The sequence below is a fragment of the Staurois parvus genome, unplaced genomic scaffold, assembly GCF_062004578.1.
Source record: "Staurois parvus isolate SC_StPar_1 unplaced genomic scaffold, SC_StPar_1.0 ptg000471l, whole genome shotgun sequence".
Lineage (NCBI taxonomy): Eukaryota > Metazoa > Chordata > Amphibia > Anura > Ranidae > Staurois > Staurois parvus.
In genome coordinates, this window is record NW_028318267.1 from 2,035,001 (window position 1) to 2,058,170 (window position 23,170).

Here is a 23,170-nt window from a genome sequence, read left to right on the forward strand (position 1 = left end):
CTTTGTGTATTCTTACCTCCTTGCTCCAGTGCTGTTCCTGGTCCCTTTCACATGTGTGTCTGCTCACCTATGGGCGTTGTCTGCAGTTCTCTGGGTTTTATTTCCTTCCCTTCCATCACTTCCTGGCCCACTTCCTTGTTTGCCTGTCTATATAAGACATGCTCAGTCTAGGCCACTTTGCCTGAGCAACTTCCTAGTTGTCTGAGCTCCTGTGTGTTGCTATCTCCTGTATCCTGCATTGACTACTCGTGTACTGACCCCAGCTTCGTTCACTGACTATGCTTGTTTTCCGCCCGTCCTGACCTTGGCTAGTCTATCGGATTTCCGTTTGTCTCCTCCCATTGTACTCTGCTCCTGCGAGAGATCTCCTCATCCTCAGCTGGGCGTACCCGGGGGCCACAACCTGGTCCCATCTTGCTGCAAGTCCATCCCCTCAGAGGCTCTGGTGAAGAAGCAGGCTGGGGCTTAGACTCCGTGCCCTGGGGAAAAACTATGTCAGCCGACCTCGAAACCTACCCCCCTCCCTACTCCCCCCAACCCCGCCAAAAAAACAAACAAAAAAAAAACCCCTCTCAGCTGACCTCAAAATCCACCCCGACCTCACCACCCCCGCCTTACCTCAAAAAAAAAAAAAACCCATGTTAGCCGACCTCACCACCCCCATCCCAAAAGAAAATCTATCTCAGCCGACCTCGAAATACGACCCCCCCCCCCCGACCTCACCACCCCCATCCCAAAAGAAAAAAACAAAACACACAGCTATCTCAGCCGACCTCGAAACCCACCAGCTAGTTGACTATCTACAAGGGCTCACTACCACAGGTGCGGACAGCTTTATTATGTATGTGCCTATTTTGGCTGTTGTCTTTACCACTTGTGTTTTTTTTTTTTTTGCATTAAAATAATAAAAACATGTTCTATTTTATCTAGTGTTTTCATGTTGTGCATTTCTATACTTTCATATGGTATGGTGCCTTGAAAAGCCCCAATAATTTTTCTTAAGGTTTTTGCTTTTTTTCTGATTAAATAGGCGTGTGGCACCTATAAAACCACTACACAAGAGCAGGTGAGACTGAATGTCTCTCCAGCTCCCATCCTATTTTCTATCGGCCAGTTGTATCTGTACGATTGAATGTCCAAAGCACCCCTGCATATCACATGTCAGGAGCCCCCACCCCCCTTATATCACAGCGTACCCCTTTACATTGCTGCCAGGAAGAAGCTGGGGTTAGAGCTGGGAAGCAGAAAGTACAGGGTCTGGAGGAGGACCAGTGGTGGGCTACAGTCAGCTGCCAGAGTCTGCTGAATGCTGGTCAGAGGAGGAGAGGAAGAAGTGCTGTGGCTGCACAGAGAGGTGCAGGATCTGTAGGAGTTCTGTCCCCCTCTCTGCTGCCCACTGCTGAGACACATGAGGGTGGAAACAAAGGGTGTGCCACAGCTGCAGGAGAATTGCAAGGGCCCCATGAAGTGGCCTGGCAGGCTGCAGTTGGCCCACGACCTTGTGTTTGACACATGTGCTACAGGTCTTTTCTGTCAAAAACGCATTTCTCTGCCCATTAGTGGTAATGTACACTGAGCCCTGTATGCACAGCGCAATGTACATTTATGGCAATTTGATGCGAATTCTGTGCACATGGGCAGGAGTGACAACATTGTGGCCTGACCAATCAAGCAGCCAAACAGATCGAACCCAGAAGGCAGGTCAAGATTTCTCCTTACAAATGAAGATTTGGAAAAAGTGGCCCTGCCAGGGAGTCTCTACTTATTCTGCTCCATGAAGGATGTTCTTCAAGTGATAAGATCATCATTTATGAAGTCATTTCCTTACCACTCCTCCATCTGTTTAACTCTATCTCCAGGTGCTGAATGATATTCTTGAGGGTTTTGTTTTTATCCTTCTCTTTTTCATATTTCTTCTTCCACTCCTCAGCAGTGAGCTCCAGATTGACCGATACGGTGTTCTTAATGGTCTTGGCTCTGCAATCAAATAAAAGTAAAACCAAGATGGATTCTGGAGACATCAAGGGTCTCAGCAAGGTCAAGAGCAAGATTGCTTACCGCTGGCCAAACATAAGGGTGGACTTTGTCTCAGCCTCATTGAAGATGGATGGAGAGCAGCAGATAATGATAGTTGTTCGACAGTTTCCACCGAGGGAGTCCTGGAGTATCCTGGTCATTTTGCTGTCCCTGTATGGGACATGGGATTTCTAAAAATAAATAAATAAAAAATTATATTATACTTCCATATATACACACCTGCATACATACACACAATGCATAAAATCATTCCTTTTACTCCCAATTATAGATCAGGAATTCTGACTGTACTCTGACTTCACTAGCTGCATTCTTGCTGTAGGTCAATGGCTGGGGAAGCAAAAATAGACCAAAAAGGGTTTTTGAGAATGAGGACACCAATGGCATCCTTTGTTGATTTTTCAGGTCTGAGATTTACAACCACTTTAAAAGGAAAAATTACAAAAGCATATTCCTCTATAGTGTATGCTTGTCTCAATCTAGACCAGGCATCACTAGATGGTGGACCGTGGTCCGAATACGGACCGGGTGACAGTCCTGTCCGGACCGCGGCCACACCACTTAGCAGCCTGAGTGGACTTCTCTTCTCACGCCACTGCAGCGGTTTGAAAATCGGGAGGAATGGCAGGGTGGACTCCTATTCTGTATGCACTTGCCTGCCACCACTGTAGTTGCCGCTGTTGAAGTCACAGCAGGGAAGAGGGCGGGAGGAATGGAAGGAAGAACTCCTCCTGAATGTACCGGCTTGCTGCTGCCGCCACTGAACTCAGAGCAGGGAGGAGAGAAGGAGGCACTACAGGTCTACAGAGGGAGCGGGGGAGGGGAGACAACCTGTTATATTAGGGTCACTCCCCCTTTTGACAAGCGTTGGGCAGCTCACAAGCTCAGTGGAGATCTTCTGTGCCTCCTGCCCTCCTCCCTGCGGTTAGCGGCGGCGGTAAGTTGGTACATTCAGAAGAGGAGTCCTTCCTTCCATACCTCCTGCCCTCTTCCCTGCTGGGACTTCAACAGCAGTGGCGACGATGCCAGTGCCTGGGAGTACATGCAGAACAGAAGTCCACCCTGCCATTCCTCCCGCCCTCCACAATGTTGAGTTACGGTAGGGGGAAGGGGTTGTGATGTCAGAGGGGGGGGGATCTGTGATACTGGGGGGGCTGTGATGTGAGAAGGAGAGCTGTGATTGGGGGAACTGTGATGTTAGAGGGGGAGCTGTGATGTGAGAGGAGGGAGCTGTCATATGAAGGGTCTGTGATGTCAGCAGGTGGGAAACTGATGTGGGGGGTTGTGATTGCAAGGGGGACTGTAATGTCAAGGAGGGACTGTGATGTGAAGGGGGGCTGTGATGTAAGCGGGGCTATAGTTTTGGGGGGGGCTCTAACATGAAGGAGTTGTGATGTACAGGGGGCTGTGATGGGAAAGGGGGGACTGAGGACATTACTTAGGGGCTGAATTGTGAAAGACCTGAGCAATAGAAGAAAAATGAAGTTCAGACCTCTGCAGGAAGAAAAATGTTACCAACCTGACCTCCGTCAGTATCCCTGATCTAGACTATCAAGTGTCATTTCTATTTGCTGCCTCCTGCCTCCTTCCTCTGCTACCAGCAGGAGTCTCTTCTGATGAGTGTTCCTGACACCAAGAGAAAAAAGGTGACAAGGGGAGGGACCTCCAGCAGATTGAAAGCCTCAGCTCTGTTCCTGTGAGCTGAGTGAATGGGGTGTGTCCTTTCCCTCCAATCAGCTCTCAGAGTTCTCCTCACTGATGCAACTTCAGCTTCCCACCCCCTGCTTTTCATAGATGAGAGATCCTTAGTAGATCCTGCACTTTGAAAGGATGCAGGGGACAGATGGCTGTAGATAAACCGGTACAACTTATGTAGGAGGATTGGTTTCATCTCTGAGTCACCTGAGATCAGTCACCTCACTGGGTATATGGTGTTTTAACCACTTTAAGGGTCATTCTGGGATGGAAAATAAAAGGGGTCCATTTATAAAAATATCAGGAAATCTTGTGAATGTGTGTGAAATGCCAGTTTCCATTCATGGGGTGAGCATAAAGTTCAATTCTAAGAGAAACTAGCCTTAAGAACCTTTAACCAGAAGAGTTGAACATTCTACCAATAGAGAAAATAAAGACATTCACAAAGTTAATTTTTTATAGACCCCCAAAGAGTAATGCTAGGTACACATGGACTGAAAATCAGCTGGTTCAATAGTATGTATGGCCAGATTAAGGCCCTGTTCTCACAGGCATCGAACGCCTGTAATATGGACATCACACAGTGCTGGTCACAGTGTTATCATTGAAGTGAATTGTTAGCGTTGCATTGCTTCACTTCAAAATTGAAGCTTCATGTTGAGCTTGAAGGAGCGGAAGCATTTCAACTCCTTCCATTTAAGTCTATGGTAACGTGCTGGAAAAGCAAAAAAATAAATAAATAAATAAAAATAAAAAAAAGGCATTTGTACTGCAGTTCAAACGTGCCAAAAACCACGCATAAGGCATTTGGGAGTCAAATTCAAGTCAAACGCATCCTATTAATGCTACATCTGCGTTTAAGAGTCAGCATATCGAGTGAAGCAGCCCGAAGGCTGGAGCTCAAATATAAATCAAACCCAAACTTTCTCCTTAACCACTTGCCGTCCACCTGCTGTTTATAAACGTCAGGACGGTGGAACTCCAGGGGCGGGTTGCCGCTCATAAACGGCACCCGCCATTTCTAGCTGTGCACGCAGCATTGCGATACGGTGCCCGCTGTGTCCTTCGGACACAGTGAAACACCGATCATCGGACGGGACCTATGTACGAGGTCCCGATCATGTGATCACTGATAGGCCAATCAGTGATCACATGCAAAGTAGTAAGCAAGATGTCACTTGTGACATCATTGCTTACTACTTGTGAAATCTGTGAATGATCACAGAGGTCACATGGTACAAGGCTATTCACAACAGCCTTGTACCATGTGACAAGCTGTGACCAATCACAGCTCACTCAGTATTTCTCAATGGCTGCAAGAATGCAGACAGAGAGAAAGAGAAATGATTGCTTTACATCCTATATGGGTGTAAAAGCAATCACTGTAAAAAAAAAAAAAAATCTTCATCACCCACCACAAGTAGTACAGTGTCACCATGGTGACACTGTACTGCTAGGGTGACAGTATGTATAAAAAAAAAAAAAAAAAAAAAAAGTTTAAAAATTAAAATTTTTGGTTATAAACTAATTTGGCTTTTTTTTTACTAAAAAGATAACTGAATACATTTTGGCCAAGATTTATGATGAAAGATTATTTATTTGCAAAATTTTATAAGAAAAAACACTTTTTTCCCAAATTTTTGGACTTTCATTTACATAGCAAAAAAAATAAAAATCCCAGCGGTGAATAAATACCACCAAAATAAAGCTTTATCTGTCTCAAAAAATGGTAAAAAATTCATATGGGTACAGTGTTGTATGACCGCACAATTGTCATTAAAAGTGTGATAGCACTGAAAGCTGAAAATTGCCCTGGACAGGAAGGGGGTAAAAGTGTCCAGACAGGAAGTGGTTAAACTCCATTAGTTCCATCTAAAGCTCAACATACATGTTACAATAAGATTGTACAATTTGCTTTAGACCTACCAAAACTTGTAATATAGAATGTACGTGAACTACCCAATCAGTTTTACAACCAGGCAGGCCCTTGCACTACATACTTCTTGTACAATCTCCTTTAGGTCTACCAATAAGATTGTACCATGTGTGTCGAGCTTAAAAACAGGTATAAAAGGATTACCAATTCAGAGAAAGAAATCATCAGAAATCATCCAATACCAGCACAGAAATCATGACCATTACTACAACCAGATCTGAACGGCTGGTGATTGAATATGAGAAAGACTTTCACTGGGATCTTCTGGAGAGATTTATCACACCAATAACTAGGCGGCAGTTTCGGGTTACTCACCGTTCCCTCAGCCAAGGCTGAGATTACATTGCCCAAGGCTGATAAAGACTTATTGATGTTTTTTGCTTCATCCAGAACTGCTCCCTCAGCTCCAGTTTTGCTGACCTGATGGAAACATGAAAGAATCAGCAGAAATGTACAGACACAGGTCATCAATGGTGATCAGTTTAAACACACACACAAGGGACCCCCCTCCAAATCATTGGATTCAGGTGTTCCAATCACCTCCATTGCATGCCTAGGTGATGATTTTATACACCTGTTGCCGACTGCTTCTACAAACATTTGTGAAAGAATGGGTCGCTCTCAGGAGCTCAGTGATTTCAAGTGTGGTACCGTGATAGGTTGTCCTCTGTGCAATAAGTCCATCCATGAAATTTCGTTGCTACTAAATATTCCACGGTCAACTGTTAGTGGTATTATAACAAAGTGGAAGCAACTGGGAACAACAGAAACTCAGCTACGAAGTGGCAGGCCACGTAAAATGACCGAGCGGGGTCAGCGCATGCTGAAGTGCACAGTGCGCAGAAGTCGCCAACTGTCTGCAGAGTCAATAGCTAAAGACCTCCAAACTTCATGTGGTCTTCAGATTAGCACAGCAACAGTGCGTAGAGAGCTTTCTGGAATGGGTTTCCATGGCCGAGCAGCTGCATCCAAGCCTTACATCACCAAGTGCAATACAAAGCGACGGGTGCAGTGGTGTAAAGCATGCCGCCACTGGACTCTAGAGCAGTGGAGACGTGTTCTCTGGATTGACCAATAACATTTCTCTGTCTGGCAATCTGATGGACATGTCTGGATTTGGCGGTTTCCAGGAGAACTGTACTTGCCTGACTGCATTGTGCCAAGTGTTAAGTTTGGTGGAGGGGGGATTATGGTGTGGGGTTGTTTTTTTAGGGGTTGGGTTTGGCCCCCTAGTTCCAGCAAAGGGAACTCTTAAGGCGTCAGCATACCAAGACATTTCGGACAATTTCATGCTCCCAACTTTGTGGGAAGAGTTGTGGGAACAGTTTGGGGATGACCCCTTCCTGTTCCAACATGACTGCGCACCAGTGCACAAAGCAAGGTCCATAAAGACATGGATGAGCGAGTTTGTGGTGGAGGAACTGGACTGGCCTGCACAGAGTCCTGACCTCAACCCGATAGAACACCTTTGGGATGAATTAGAGTGGAGACTACAAGCCAGGCCTTCTCATCCGACATCAGTGCCTGACCTCACAAATGCTCTTCTGGAAGAATGGTCAAACATTTCCATAGACACTCCTAAACCTTGTGAACAGCCTTCCCAGAAGAGTTGAAGCTGTTATAGCTGCAAAGGGCGGGGCCAACTCAATATTGAACTCTTCGGACTAAGACTGGGATGCCAATAAAGTTCATGTGTGCGTAAAGGCCAGTGTCCTATTACTTCTGGCAATATAGTGAGTGTGTGTGTGTGTGTGTGTGTGTGTGTGTGTGTATCCTGCTTCTTATCTTGTTTGTTTTTCGCCACTATGGACAAAAACAGTCAATTTGAACCAATTAACTATTAAAAAATCAAGTGAACATTTTGAGAAAGAGAAAAAAAAAACTGGACGCAAGGCCAGCTTAGAAATAGTACAAGTAAATCCAAGAACAAAAAATGGATATATTGCAGGCCTTAGAAGTGGTGGCTGCATTAGTTTTCTTTTATTCTAACCTAGTGATCCAGCCATTAACATTTCCTGTCCTAGGGTGACCACCACTGTGCTGCATCTATGGAGCAGCAGGCTTTTCCTCCTAGGACAGGACTACAGAACCCATCCCTTTTCCTGTTCTCTATAACAAATGTATAGGGGGTATTCTGTAGTATACAAACAAATAAAGCAAAACATACAGTACATGTAGTGGATTCTCCAGTAGGGGATGGGAGAACAAAGCTCAGAAATGAATTTTGTGAAAGGAGTACAATACAATACCCAATCAAACCCTAACAAGTAGAATTTCCAAAGCAGAGCAAACAAATGTTCTCACCTTTTCACTTCCTGCCAGATCTACAAGGTACAATTTCCCACAAAGCTTCTTTTCAGTCTCAATATTCTCTTGTTTTATATTGATTAAAAAAATACTGTGACTTCTGGAACTGTGTTCATTCATGTCTGCATAGAACAGCAAAATGGATTCATATTAGATGGAGACAAAACCCAAAAAAGATGAATAAAAAGTCATTTTAGTGTTCAGCTATAATGTAAAATTAAAAATGGCTACAGATGGTTCAAGTCTCGGCCAATTGAGCAGGGGCAAGCCGAGATTCAAACACCTATGGGCAAGGCTGATTGACTTGGGTACAATCCATCAAACAACCTGGGTACAATCAGCACATCCGATATTTACATGCGATTATTGCCAGCGACTATAGCTACTAGCAGGAATCACTGTGTCTTGTCGGGAGGGACGGCTCTCCGCACCCCCCCCCCCCCCATACTGGCAGAACACATTAGCACTGCGGGAAGGATTCTGCCATCAAACACTGGCTGTGGTTGCAGGAAAGAAAATCGCATCATCTATGGCCGGCTTTGTACTGATGTAAATAATTTTATTAATGTTTTTAAAGCATTTATATATAATTTGTGACTGTGAATACAGAAGGGGAGCTGAATTTGCTCAGTACACATACAGTGTGCTTCCTGCTTTACAAAGCAAGCCTCAGTCAGCCAACCGATTGAAAACAATGCACTCCCTGTGTGGCTCCTCTCTTATCTCAACCGTTGTTAAGCAGGAACTGAGTGCAGCAATATCATTTTATTTATTTATTTTTATTTATTTATTTCAGGTACTTATATAGCACCGTCAATTTACACAGCACTTTACATATATATATTGCACATTCACATCAGTCCCTAACCCTCAAGGGGCGTACAATCTAAGGTCCCCAACTCACATTCATACATATACATATTGGGGCCAGTTTAGACAGGAGTCAATCAACCTACCAGCATGCCTTTGGAGTATGGGAGGAAACCGGAGCATCCGGAGGAAACCCACAAAAGGCACAGGGAGAACATGCAAACTCCAGGCAGGTGGTGCCGTGGTTGGGATTTGAACCAACAACCCTAATACTGCCAGACGGAAGTGCTAACCATTTAGCCACTGTGCTGCCTGATCTTTGGATTTAATATGGATTACTCAAATAGGGAGGCATGCAAAAGTCCCATCAAATTTACTTTCAAAACAAACCTGTAAGATGAGATAAATGTAGTTATCAGCAGCTGGATGATAATGCAAGTACCTTTCACATTATGGTACACCAAAAATACGGGGTGAAGCTCTGCTGACTGCTATCATCCAATTGTGTGCAAACAAAAATGTGGGGGGTTTTTAATTTTATTTTTTTTTTTTTTTAGGTACTTATACAGCACTATCAATTTACACACACACACACATACATTATATGTGTGTGTAATTTATAATATATATATATATATATATATATATAGTGAAGGAAATAAGTATTTGATCCCCTGCTGATTTTGAATGTTTGCCCACTCACAAAGAAATGATCAGTCTAAAAATCGAATGGTAGCTGTATTGTAACACAGAGACAGAGTAGAAACAAAATATTCAAAAGAAATGCATGTCTAACAAATGATGTACTGATTTACATGTTAATGAGGGAAATAAGTATTTGATCCCCTTCACAAAACATGACTTAGTACTTGATGGCAAATCCCTTGTTGGCAATCACAGAGCTCAGACGTTTCCTGTAGTTGGCCACCAGGTTTGCACACGTCTCAGGAGGGATTTTGGGCCCACTCCTCTTGGCAGATCCTCTCCAAGTCATTAAGGTTTGGTGGCTGACAATTGGCAACTCAAACTTTCAGCTCCCCCCACAGATTTTCAATCGGATTAAGGTCTGGAGACTGGCTAGGCCACTCTAGGACCTTAATGTGCTTCTTCTTGAGCCACTCCTTTGTTGCCTTGGCCGTGTGTTTTGGGTTATTGTTATGCTGGAACACCCATCCACGACCCATTTTCAATGCCCTAGCTGAGGGAAGAAGGTTCTCACCCAAGATTTGACAGTACATTGCCCTGTCTATTGTCCCCTTTGATGCGGTGCAGTTGTCCTGTCCCCTTAGCAGAAAAACACCCCCAAAGCAGAATGTTTCCACCACCATGTTTGACAGTTGGGATGGTGTTCTTGGGGTCAGAGGCAGCATTCCTCCTCCAAACATGGCAAGTTGAGTTGATGCCAAACAGCTAGATTTTGGTCTCATCTGACCATAACACTTTCAACCTGTCCTCCTCTGCATCATTCAGATGTTCAGTGGCAAACTTCAGACTGGCCTGGACATGTGCTTTCTTGAGCAGAGGGACCTTGTGGGCACTGCAGGATTTCAGTCCTTGTCGGCGTAGTGTGTTACCACTTCTTTTCTTGGTGACTGTGGTCCCAGCTGCCTGGAGATCATTGATAAGATCCTCACGTGCTTGGTGATAGTTTGGTAGCCCAGTCTAGCCTTGTGTAGGTCTACAATCTTGTCCCTGACATCCTTGGACAGTTCCTTGGTCTTTGCCATGGTGGAGAGTTTGGAGTCTGATTGTTTGATTGCTCCTGTGGACAGGTGTCTTTTATACAGGTAACAAAATGAGATTAGCAGCACTCCCTTTAAGAGACGGCTTCTAATCTCAGCTTGTTACCTGTATGAAAGACACCTGATAGCCAGAAATCCTGCTGAATGATGGGGGATCAAATACTTATTTCCCTCATGAACATGCAAATCCATGCATAATTTGTTAGACATGAATTTCTTTTGACTGTTTCTAATCTGTCTCTCAGTGCTACAATACATCTACCATTCTATTTTTAGACTGATCATTTCTTTGTGAGTGGGCATTCAAAATCAGCAGGGGATCAAATACTTATTTCCTTCACTGTACACACACACATATATTATACATTCACATCAGTCCCTGACCCTCAAGGGGTGTACAGTCTAAGTTCCCTAACTCACATTCATACACATACTAGGGCCAATTTAGACAGGATCAAATTAACCTACCAGCATGTCTTTGGAGTGTGGAAGGAAACCAGAGTACCTGGAGGAAACCCACACAGGCACAGGGAGAACATGCAAACTCCAGGCAGGTGGTGCGATGGTTGCGATTCAAACCAACGACCCTAGTACTGCCAGATTGAAGTGCTAACCATTTAGCCACTGTGCTGCCCCATTATTATTTTCCTTGCACATGATTGGATATTAAAGTGAATTTTCACCACATTCTCTAGGTTGGGAAGATTCCTTGCAAAGTGAACAGCTTCATCTTGTCTTCCTGTTGGCCACACACCTTTAATGCAGCCTGCAAAATCTAAGATCCTCTATCTGCAATTAACAGTAAAATCTAAGGGCTGGCTCATCGGTGAGGGGCGTTGCATTTTATATGTGATTTAGGCACACTGCCATTGAACTCAATAGAATGCATGTTTTGATGAAAAAAAAAAAAAAAAAAAGCGTCAAAAAAAGGTGTGGCACGCAGGACTTTAAAACGCACCTCACCTAAAACACAAAAAATACTCAGGTGTAAATGAGACCCAACAGGGTCCTCCATCTATGCTTAACATTGTCTTCAAAATCTTAGATTCATCCATTCCTGCTTCACAGCGCACATTGATCAATCGTCTGCTAAGGCTGTTGTATGCCAAACAGCCGGAGACACCAGTTGTCAAAATGCCCAAACAGTGCTAGAATCTGATTGGATGCAGGCGCTGTTCAGCTGACAATTTTCTGCCCTGTTTTCTCCAGGAGGCGGCAGACAGGACTACCCACAGACAGTGAATCCTGGCCAATTCATCAGGCACCAGGCAAAATTTGCTCTGAGTATGACCAGCTTCAAGCGACACTTTGTAGCCAAGAGAGAAAAGCAGGACAGGGCAGGCCACAGCACAACCATGCAAAATTCAGTGGCTGATGCTGTAGCAGAGCACCCCAGGACTATTGGGGTACCAAGATGCTGTGGAAATAAAAAGTGTGCGCATACTGCAAGGGGTGCTGACATCCTCCTCCTGGTGCCATATTACTACACACACACAAAGCCTACAGGTACAAGAAATAAAAAGAATTCTCAGATGGGAGCCCCATAAACACCATGCTGCCCTTTGTGTGTGATCTAAAACATGAGGATGATCTTCATGGTATATTGCTTGTTGCAGACCTGCCTTCTGCTTGAGGTTTGCAGCAGTGAGCCTCTTTAGGGATGATTCAGCCATATATCTACATAAATGTTGGGTTGTGGTATTTCTGAGTACACCACTAGGACTGACAAGAGTGATTACACAAAGCGGCCCAAGGTGAGATGTTACTGGAATGTCATGTCTCAGTATCTTCAGGCCAGAAGCAGGTAAGCATCTGCAATAAATTTACTACAATCCTTGCAATGTATAAAACAGATCTGGAAGGCTTTTTTTTACCTTTAAAGTGTTACTAAACCCACAACAGTAAAATCAGTCTGTATATGCAGTAAAGCATGCTTGTTATACTCACTGTGGAACCTAAGGGGTTAATCCCCTGCATTGTGTAAAAAGGATATTTGATCCAGTCTTCTCTGATCCTCTCTTCTTCCACAGTCCCCAATCTGTCTGCTAATAGATCGGAGCCCTGGGCGCAAGCTGCACATGCTTAGTTTGGTGTGTATTGCTAGAGTTTTTTTTTTTCCCTTGGGAGGGTTCATGTGATCACCGCAGGGCCAATCAGCACTGTCCAGACAGAGGGTCAGGGGTTATGCAGCCTCATAGGACAGTCAGGGGAGAGTGAAAACTCCTCCTACAAGCTTTAACCAGTGCTCAACTGGACACTGATAGAAGTCACAAGACTGCTATATACTGCTGATGAGAAAAGGTATTTAGAAGTTTATATTTACTAAAATAATTACATTTCCATGCTCTGTGTACTGCGGGAGACCAGATATAGTGAAGGCAGGGCCCGGGGAGACCAGATATAGTGAAGGCAGGGCCCGGGGAGACCAGATATAGTGAAGGCAGGGCCCGGGGAGACCAGATATAGTGAAGGCAGGGCCCGGGGAGACCAGATATAGTGAAGGCAGGGCCCGGGGAGACCAGATATAGTGAAGGCAGGGCCCGGGGAGACCAGATATAGTGAAGGCAGGGCCCGGGGAGACCAGATATAGTGAAGGCAGGGCCCGGGGAGACCAGATATAGTGAAGGCAGGGCCCGGGGAGACCAGATATAGTGAAGGCAGGGCCCGGGGAGACCAGATATAGTGAAGGCAGGGCCCGGGGAGACCAGATATAGTGAAGGCAGGGCCCGGGGAGACCAGATATAGTGAAGGCAGGGCCCGGGGAGACCAGATATAGTGAAGGCAGGGCCCGGGGAGACCAGATATAGTGAAGGCAGGGCCCGGGGAGACCAGATATAGTGAAGGCAGGGCCCGGGGAGACCAGATATAGTGAAGGCAGGGCCCGGGGAGACCAGATATAGTGAAGGCAGGGCCCGGGGAGACCAGATATAGTGAAGGCAGGGCCCGGGGAGACCAGATATAGTGAAGGCAGGGCCCGGGGAGACCAGATATAGTGAAGGCAGGGCCCGGGGAGACCAGATATAGTGAAGGCAGGGCCCGGGGAGACCAGATATAGTGAAGGCAGGGCCCGGGGAGACCAGATATAGTGAAGGCAGGGCCCGGGGAGACCAGATATAGTGAAGGCAGGGCCCGGGGAGACCAGATATAGTGAAGGCAGGGCCCGGGGAGACCAGATATAGTGAAGGCAGGGCCCGTGGAGACCAGATATAGTGAAGGCAGGGCCCGGGGAGACCAGATATAGTGAAGGCAGGGCCCGGGGAGACCAGATATAGTGAAGGCAGGGCCCGGGGAGACCAGATATAGTGAAGGCAGGGTCTGGGGAGACCAGATATAGTGAATGCAGGGTCCTGGGTTTAGTAGCACTTTAAAGATTAGCCTTTTTTTTTTCTTACTATACATACCAGGTGAACCTTTTTATGGTGTCTTACTTGTAACAGCAACGTGTCTGTTTGCCTTTCCGTCATCGATAACATCCATCACCTCTTCAGGGCTGGATACAAACCTCTCCGTACAGCCCTAAAATATGCAGAACACATGTAAAAATATAAAACAAACAATCTGATCAATTTTCCAATTAGAACAGAATTAGAATTTTCCAATTAAGAGCGAATATCTTCTAAACTGAAGGACATTCAATTGTTGTGGTGGCAGATGGGACTTGTAGCTTATTCAATCAGATGGACTTGTAGTGCAAAGTCAGTAATCAGCACACTTGCCACCTCCTCCAGCGCCTCGGTACATTGCATCATTGTGGTACAATACTTTGCTGGCTCATGAAAAAAAAAAAATGATTGCACTTTTCTTTGCAGTGATTCACACGTGTGCACTATGGTGTGCTAAGACACAGGTTCAACGTGGTGCATTGAAGTACTATGCAAAATGAATGACCCCACAATGCACTGTGGTTCAAACATTCCCAGGGTGTGGACATTTTTGAAAAAACTACTTGTCCAGGGACTAAATCTGAGTTCCAATCTACTTGTCCTGCATGACAATCTCTTGTCCGGATAAAAAAAATGCAATAACATTTTTTAACCAAAACCATATTTAAGTCTGAGGTGCATATAAGAAGGTCTGGGGCTTTATGGCGACTTAAACATTTAATTTTTTTTTTTTTTTTTTTTAACATTGCACTGTTTATCTCCTCCCCTCCCTGCCGGTCTCCAGCACCGCACCCGGGGACTAGCAGGGAGGAGAGAGACCTTGCAATGTAATAAGCACCGATTGGCTGCTCCTCAGGAAAGGGGAGTGTCGGGCTTAAACTTTATCCCTTTCGCTGCCAGAGCCGTTTTTGCATTTTTTGCACATATTTAAAAAATAAATTTAAGCCCGATTACACAAAACCCTCAAACATATATTTTATGAAAGCAAAGACCCTAGAGAATAAAATAGTGGTAATTCCAATTTTTCATGTTGCATATTACCGCAAAGGTCTAGGAAATGCGAAATTTCCATATAAAAAAAAATACTTAATTTCAGGGCACAAAGAAAAGCCATAAATTACCCTATTTTTTTTTTGTAAAATATAAAAATGAGGTTACACCGAGTAAATAGATATCCAACATGTCAAACCATAAATTTGTGTGCACTCGTGAAATGGCAAAGAACTTCAGCACCCCATATTTTCTATAGGCGACACTTTTAAAGCCCTTATAGGTCATCAGTATATAGTGTTACGGAGGTGGTTTGGTGCTAGAATTATTGCTGTCATTCTGGTGTGCGCGGCGATATGTAATGTGTATCGCAATCGACGTTTTCATGGGTAGGTACCCCAGCGCATACTTTTACGTTTGTATGTGTGTATATGTGGGGGTGGGGGGTCCTCAATTTTTTTTTTTTTGTTTGAGGGGGATGTTCTATGCTTGGGTGTAACTTTTGTATGATTAAAAACATTTTTTTTTTGGTTTAACTTTTTTTCTTTATCACAAAAAGTCCCTTATGTGATGATTTTTGGTTACAGGTTGTCTTTGTTGAGACATCCAGGGTCTAAAAGACCCTGCATGTTTCCCCTGAATGTAATGCAGTGTACATCACACTGCATTACATTCTTTCCTGGCCTCAATGGTCGTGAAATCTGTGAAGGTTATGATGTCACGTCCAGTCAGGACAAGGGGAGGGGTCGCCGATGCACGCTGAACCAGTCTCAGGGCCCACAGATGGGCAAGCGGAGCCCGGGAGACATAGCGGGTGGAGGTGTTCGCACGGGTGGGGGCAAAGGCTGGCACCGTAGTGGGCTGTGTGAAAGCAATCGGGCAGCTGCCTGAATGCTTTCACCTGCTTGTCCGCAACAGGGATAAAGGTTGAAATAAACTACCTGCCCGGCGCCCAGATCTACATGTCCCAGGCATCAGGCGATACAAATCCAACATCCCTGATCCCGCTAACAGGTGTTACTGCAATGCAAAGGGGTGAGGCCTATAATCTAAGCATAATGGTCAGCCGGTGTGCATGCCTGGGAAATCAACCCCAGATATTTCCCCCCCAATAAAGTCCCAGAGAGATATACTGTGAGGCGGTTTAACTAGGCAGCATCTTCTGAAGAACTTTAGTTTTGGGTGCACTTGCCCTATAAATGAAAATACAGATCTATAATGGCTTTACAGTGGAACTAAACCCTCCAATACTTCCTCCCCTCCACTGATTAGATATCCACAAGCTCCCTCACCCGCCGTCTTTGGCCATCTTGATTGGCCAGGCCAGGATGATGCAACTCCTACGAGTGTGCATGGAGGTTCATACATCCCAGCACTAAGGTGTGCCAAGAGATCACACTCAGCTCTGCATATGGCGCTCTGTGTACGTTCTAAAGCATATTGCAGACAGGAAGGTAATATAGCAGAAGAGGAATAGTTGGCCTCTTCTGCAATAGAAATCTTTCCTGCTCACAAGTTTTTAAATTCAGGGTTCATTCTGCTTTAAGGATGCAAAGAAAGTACACAAGAAGGGGGGAAAAGGGCTTTAAATGTTTAATGCGGTCACCAGCAAATTCCAATGCATTTCCTTTTAATGGCTCAGTTATAAAGTGCAAGAGATTTTCTTTAAAAAAAAAACAAAACAAGAAAAAAAAACAAAAAAAAAAAAAAAAACAACACATACAAAATTAAAATTAAGAGAATAAATTTTATGTAACTATATCTCAACAGACATACCGTACCTTCACATAGGGAACTCGATTTTTATCTTCATGTACCGCCAAGTTTGTTTTGGAGACTGCAGAGAAAAAGACATGGAGAAATGTGATGAAAAACTTCAATGCTGCAGAAAATTCAGATACTAAATCCTTTTAAAATATATATATGAGTTTTTTTTTGTTTGTTTTTTTCTACACACTTTTTTTCTTGAAGCAATCACATAATCTCTGTTCTCAGCTGCATAAGGGGCTAGGAGAGGTGGAGGGAAGAAACAGCAGTACTCTGATCTTCCCAGTAAATGGCTGCACATGGAGGCATGTATGCACAAGTCTTGGCCATTAGAGGACAGGCAGGCTGGTCTCCTACCACAGCCAGAAAGCTGACCACACAGACAGATTAGCTCTCATGCCTAGTGTGGTCAGTTTGAAATAGGAAAGCAGGGGGACTAGCAAAAACACCAGGTATTTTACACAAAAGGAAGCAATACAAAGAACAGGATACTTTGTAACACAAGTACATGGTACAACATCAGGGCTGTGGAGTCGTGGAGTCGGAGGAAATTTTGGGTACCTGGAGTCGGAGTCGGCAAACAATGCTCCGACTCCGATTAAATTTAGATTGGAATTTAAAAAAAAAGCAAGTTTAAATGTCCCAATTCACAAAAAGTTATAATTAATGACTTCTCTACTGTAAGAATAAAGACCAGTGCATGCAGTGCCTCACGTAACCGCAAAACGAACACGTTAAGTGACCGTGAAGAAGCATGCTTTTCATGTGCTTCACTATATGGCACGCAACGCACAATTAGGAGCAGCAATACTTCTACTTTCCATAGTGTTGTGTTCTGCTGTTACAGGGAACGCAGCGCCCATGGGTAACCTAGCCTCTCACTGATAAGGGATTAAGTAAATATATTTTTTGCAGGACTAGAGACCCTTGTATAAGTGAAAGGAATGGAGGGTCAATAGTTCAAGACTGAAGCTGTAAACCATTGGAAAAGCTGCTGTCATTTAGCTAAGACTATAAAAACTTTTAAACTCCGATTGTTAGCTTAAACTTTAAACATGACTATGGGATTCTACTAGGGAAATCATGTTTTATAATAAATGCCCCTTCCTGGATCCTCCCACTGCCCTATCTTCAGCAGCAGATCAGCACACAAAAAGGAGAAGGCAGCAGCTTCTGCCCAACCACCTCTCTCTGCTAGAAGAGCTTAGAAGAACTTGGTGGAACAGCTTCTTGGATTCAACTGTAAGTGTTTATAATTATTTTAAAACCTGCATGCCTGCTTGCATATTAATACAGAGGAGTCGGAGTCGGGGAGTCGGAATCGGAGGTACACAAAACTGAGGAGTCGGAGTGTCGGAATCAGAGGTACACAAAACTGAGGAGTCGGAGTCACACAAAACTGAGGAGTCGGAGTGTCGGAATCGGAGGTACACAAAACTGAGGAGTCGGAGAGTCGGAGTTACACAAAACTGAGGAGTCGGAAGTACAAAACTGAGGAGTCGGAGAGTCGGAGTTACACAAAACTAAGGAGTCGGAGTGTCGGAATCGGAGGTACACAAAACTGAGGAGTCGGAGAGTCGGAGTTACACAAAACTGAGGAGTCGGAAGTACAAAACTGAGGAGTCGGAGTCAGAACATTTATCTACTGACTCCACAGCCCTGTACAACATACACAGATCATATGAAATATTGGGTTAACATCTTCTTAAGGACATGAAGGAAATACTACAGAGCTCAGATCTGAAAGGAGAGAGAGACTACAGTAATAGCTGCACGCTTGTGTTGTGAATGACATCTGCTGCAGGCCATCCCAGTCACTACTAAAAACACAAAACAAGCCAGCAGCTAGTACTCTATTCTCTCTTCCTACAATAGTAGTGGAACAGGACTGGGCTGCATTGCCTAAGAGCCCGTTCACATTAGAATGCAGGTTTCCCACACTGAATTCAAATGATCTGCACAAGGTGTCAGTGCAATATTAAATGACACCAAACATGCAGTGCGTTTGCATGCACCAGATCGCAAGGTACAAAAGTACTGTGCAATTTGGTTGCAGTGTGTTTCCAAAAGTAGTGGATGCAATCCACACAAAAAAAACAAAAAAAAGGACTTACCATCCAGTAAATCTCGAATTTTGTCCAAATAAATTTCAAAGTAGGAGACCTATCAGAGGACAAAATAAAAACTTGAATTCAGCCGATTGAGAGGGAAACAAAATCTTAACCTGAGCAATGCAACAAAATAAATCTGACATATAAATTGTGCATGAAATGTATATTTTATGCTCATCTAGGCTGGTGAATGCACCGAAAAGGAAAGCTATGAGACAGGCTGTGTGATAATTTAAGTGCTTATATTTATATCAAGTCTATTCCACATTGTACTTGTCATCTATATAAGTATGAATAAATTTTGTGAACAAAAAAAAGGTAAATCTGGTGTTACAAAACAAAAATTAGGCCAAATTTAAAAAGATATTTTAACTTGCATTTTAATTATCATTCTATTAATGCAAAGACAACAGGTCCATCTCTGTAGCCCTTAGGGCCATTCCACACTTATGCACATTTTGGGGCACATCAACACACATGGCATTGTCTATTAATTGTCAAAGCAATCTCAATGTGCCAACAGAAAAAAAAAAAAATATAGAACTCCAAGTTTTTTTTTTTTCTAGAGCACAGAAAGGCAGTCCTATGTTCTAGAACACATGACTTGTTTTGCACTGGTGGCAAGCCATGTTGGCTTTGGCCATGTATGCACATTGGGGTGCCATTGAAATTTTCTGCCATTGTACAACCACTGTGCATTGTTGTACCACATGTTACAGCGCCCTAGAACATGCATGTGAAAGTATGACGGGGCACTAACGTTCGAACAGCCCACAAGAAAAGATTCAGGTATTTAAAATGAGAACCTCTCTAAAGCCAAAAGGAAAACAAAATGTGAGCAACAATCCCATAGGTGGAGTAGAGCTACCCTTTTGATTGTGTTCCAGGATATTTTGGCACATACAGCCAAACGTAGCATAGGCAGTCCAGTGACTGCTCACATACCTACATCTGGATGATACAAAAAAGTAATTGACAGTTCAGCATGAAAACACTGCTCAATGTAGTTCCTGTAGGATTCAGTCACTGTGAGCCCTAAGAATATGCATGGTGGACTATACATTACAGTATTAAAAAAATAAATTACCATGAAAAGGAAGTATAACCAGTTCCATAATTGCTCCCAATACATAGGGGGGTCAGAGGAGGGTAGTGCATCAACAGAGTATTATTTCTATGGTTTCATTTTACTTGTGATTACTTAAAGGGGAACTTCACTCTCCCAATCAATATTGACCATTTTTTATCCTTATGCTGTTAGAATTAGTAAATAGATAGGAAAGTATATTATATTTACTTGTTTTAATTTTTTTTTTTTTGCATTTCTTCAGTTACTTCCCCATTTTCCAGGCCTAGGTAAATGTCATACATCCCAGAATTCTTCAAGAGCGAGGAGGGTTATTCTCAGCTAAGCAGACCCGCTTGAAAACATGACTGAGCTAAGGGCAGATGGATTCCAGTAATTAAATGGTACATGAATCATCTGCCCTTACACAAGAAATGCTAAAGTGGCTGTTTTCAAAGTGATTTCTCAGCAAAATAAAGCATAGAGACATGGATGGATGGGTGAGATAGCTTTGAATATTAAAAAATGAATGCAATAGAATTATAGTTTGTGGTGCTCAGATGCAGCATAGTTTCACTTTAGGAAAATACACTATATACCAAGGGTAGGCAACCTTAAAGAGGTTGAGATCTACCTGAACAACATGGGAGAAGTCAAAGATCCCCAGGCATACTGTTGCCTCCTCACACCTGATTAAACCTCTAATTGCTGTACCACCATGAGTGATATGGTACATGTCATGTGTTGGCATGCAGTGCATGGCAATCATGGGTTTTACCACTCCCCAAACTGAAAATGAACCCTTACTGTTCTGAGCCCCCCCATAAGGCTGCTTTCACCGTGGGTACAGCGCAGTGCAGCTGTGACTTTCCTGAATTACCTGCGCTTTGCCATAAATGTTTATTATATCCTGCAGGTGTAGTGCACTTTCTGAAAGTGCACAAAAACTCCTGTATTTAGGCACTTTCAGAAAGTGCACCAAACCCACAGGATATAACAGAAGTCTATGGCTAAGCACAGCTAACCTGCAGGAAAGCTGCAGGTACACTGCACTATACCTTTGGTGTGGATAAGCCGCAGCACATCAGTGTGAAAGCAGCCCTGTTCTATTATGTTCAGTGTATTGCTTCACACTAACCTGAAGATCTCTTTTCCTGCTGCTGGCACCACTCTGGAGACTACTAGTCGGGATAGGAGGTGGTACAGTTGGTATCACTCTACATGGGACAGGAGCAGTCACTACAGAGGAGGCATCCGCTTATACGGTTCTTGCTCCCTACTACAGCTCAAATGTTATAAGTAGTCCCTCTGTATTGCACTCTGATGCTCTGGGGTGGGGGGTGGGGGGTGGGGGGGGGGGGGGGTCAGCAAGCCCAGACCGCGATCTACCAGTCATCTGGCTGCGGTCTACTGGTTGCTGACCCTCGCTATATACCAACACTAAAACCCCTTCTTGACACACCAAGTGGCCCGCCTCAACCCCTTACCTTTATATGGAATTCTAAGTTTTCATCCATAGAATAAATATGATCAAATATGTCCTGGGCAATTCTTGGAATGATTCCCATGAGCTGATGGTCATGCAGCTTTCCCTGAGGACAAAACATAGCAGACAATTAGTTACATGTCATTTACTTTCACTGTGCTCATAGATGCATGAGATATTTACCCCATCTTCAAAATTAGCGTAGAATAGTATTTTTATATTCATTATTATCCATGTTAATTTTTTTTCTCCAATTCTGGTGGTAATGGATAGCTGTACTTTCACCTCTGTGCCTCTGCAGTAGAACTTCATAAACTTCTGAGGCCTTCTCCCAAGAAGCACCTGTTTTGGTCCCATGGAGGTCTGGGGGGGGTTCTACTACACAGACGTAGCCAGGCGGAAGAGGATTATGACCAGAGAAACTAAAAATTCCTGCAGATCATGGTCTTTCAATACAGGAGGGTACACAACAGTGGCAGTGGAGGGGGGCTTTAGTTTAGGACACAGAGTGGGCTAAAGAATAACTATACTACCTATATGAGAGTTTAGTTATCCTTTATTAGTATAGAACTTAAAAGAAGAATTCCAGGTATGAATATTTTACATTGTCACAGTCCAGTTTAGACCAATGTAGCTATGAACATACCATACCTGTGGGATCACTGTGAAAGCTAGAAATTACTGTCTAGAAACTGCTACCACAGTGATCTCTACTAGCTTCTGGGTCCCATTGGCCATGAAGCTAGTGGGTTGGCAAAGGTGCCATTAGGAATACATTTTGCATTTTCTCAATGGATGCAAAATGTTCTCTGATTGGACAGGGTGCAGGGGTGGGGCAGTGATGTCACTTTGCATCCATTAAGAAAATGCAAAGTAGGGATGCACCGATACAGTTATTGGTGCCGATACCGAGTACTTTCATGAGTACTCGTACAAATACTACCAATACTTTGTGGTGCGATTTGCGTTAATGAACGCAAATTGCACCGCAAATATTAGCATGGGATTTGAACAGGAATGAGATTCCTGTCCAAATTGCACACGGTTTCCCCACTACTATGTGAACCCAGGCTTGAAATAGCCTGATTTCACACAGGAATGGTGCGGCCAGCAACTGACCAATCAGATGCCATCTAGCCCAAATAGAAAGGAAAAAAAAAAAAAAAAAAAAAAAAAAATCGGTGGGGATTTCAGCATGGGATGCCTGCAGGTTTCAAGCACTGCTCCTGCGTGAACTCAGGCTGTGACAAGCTTGGGTTCATACAAGAGCAGTGGTGAAACTGCATGTGATTTGGACAGGAATCGCATGCTATTCTTTGCAGTGCAATTTGCGTCCATTAACGCAAATCGCACCGCAAAGTATTGGTACTCAGCATCGTTGAGTACTTGACTGAAAGTATTCGTACTCGCCGATAAAAAAAAACACAAAAAAAAAAAAAACACAAAAAAAAACCACAAACAGTATCGGTGCATCCCTAATGGCACCTGTGCTAAGCAAGCTACCTCTTATGTTTAGTAAGCAGCAGGGCAGACCCAGAAGCTAGTGGAGATCACTGTAGTAGAGGTGCCCACTGCCGAGATATCCCATTCATACAATAATCTCACAGGCATGGTATATGCATAGCTTACAGCGCAACTACAGTATGTAAAAATATACAGTATTGTGCAAAAGCTATAAGCAGGTTTGAAGATATGCTGTAAAGTAAGAATGGTTTTAAAAAAAAAAAAAAAGTATATATATATATATATATATATATATATATATATATATATATATATATATATATAAATTTTATTTTTAGCAATTCACAAAATGCACAGTGGATGAACAGAAAAAAAA

General features: G+C 43.7%; 1 protein-coding gene across 1 annotated transcript in view; it reads right to left on the reverse strand.

Moving 5' to 3' along the window:
* The window catches only part of KIF5C (kinesin family member 5C), a 107,473-nt gene that overhangs the window by 52,265 nt on the left and 32,038 nt on the right, over positions 1-23,170 (reverse strand). The window contains exons 4-11 of the mRNA XM_089689371.1: positions 21,332-21,436; positions 18,782-18,830; positions 16,682-16,737; positions 13,956-14,043; positions 7,973-8,097; positions 5,984-6,088; positions 2,059-2,207; positions 1,829-1,977 (exon numbers count right to left, since the gene is read on the reverse strand). Of these exons, the coding sequence (XP_089545497.1) occupies positions 1,829-1,977; positions 2,059-2,207; positions 5,984-6,088; positions 7,973-8,097; positions 13,956-14,043; positions 16,682-16,737; positions 18,782-18,830; positions 21,332-21,436 (826 nt within the window). The remainder of the gene's footprint in view (positions 1-1,828; positions 1,978-2,058; positions 2,208-5,983; positions 6,089-7,972; positions 8,098-13,955; positions 14,044-16,681; positions 16,738-18,781; positions 18,831-21,331; positions 21,437-23,170) is intronic.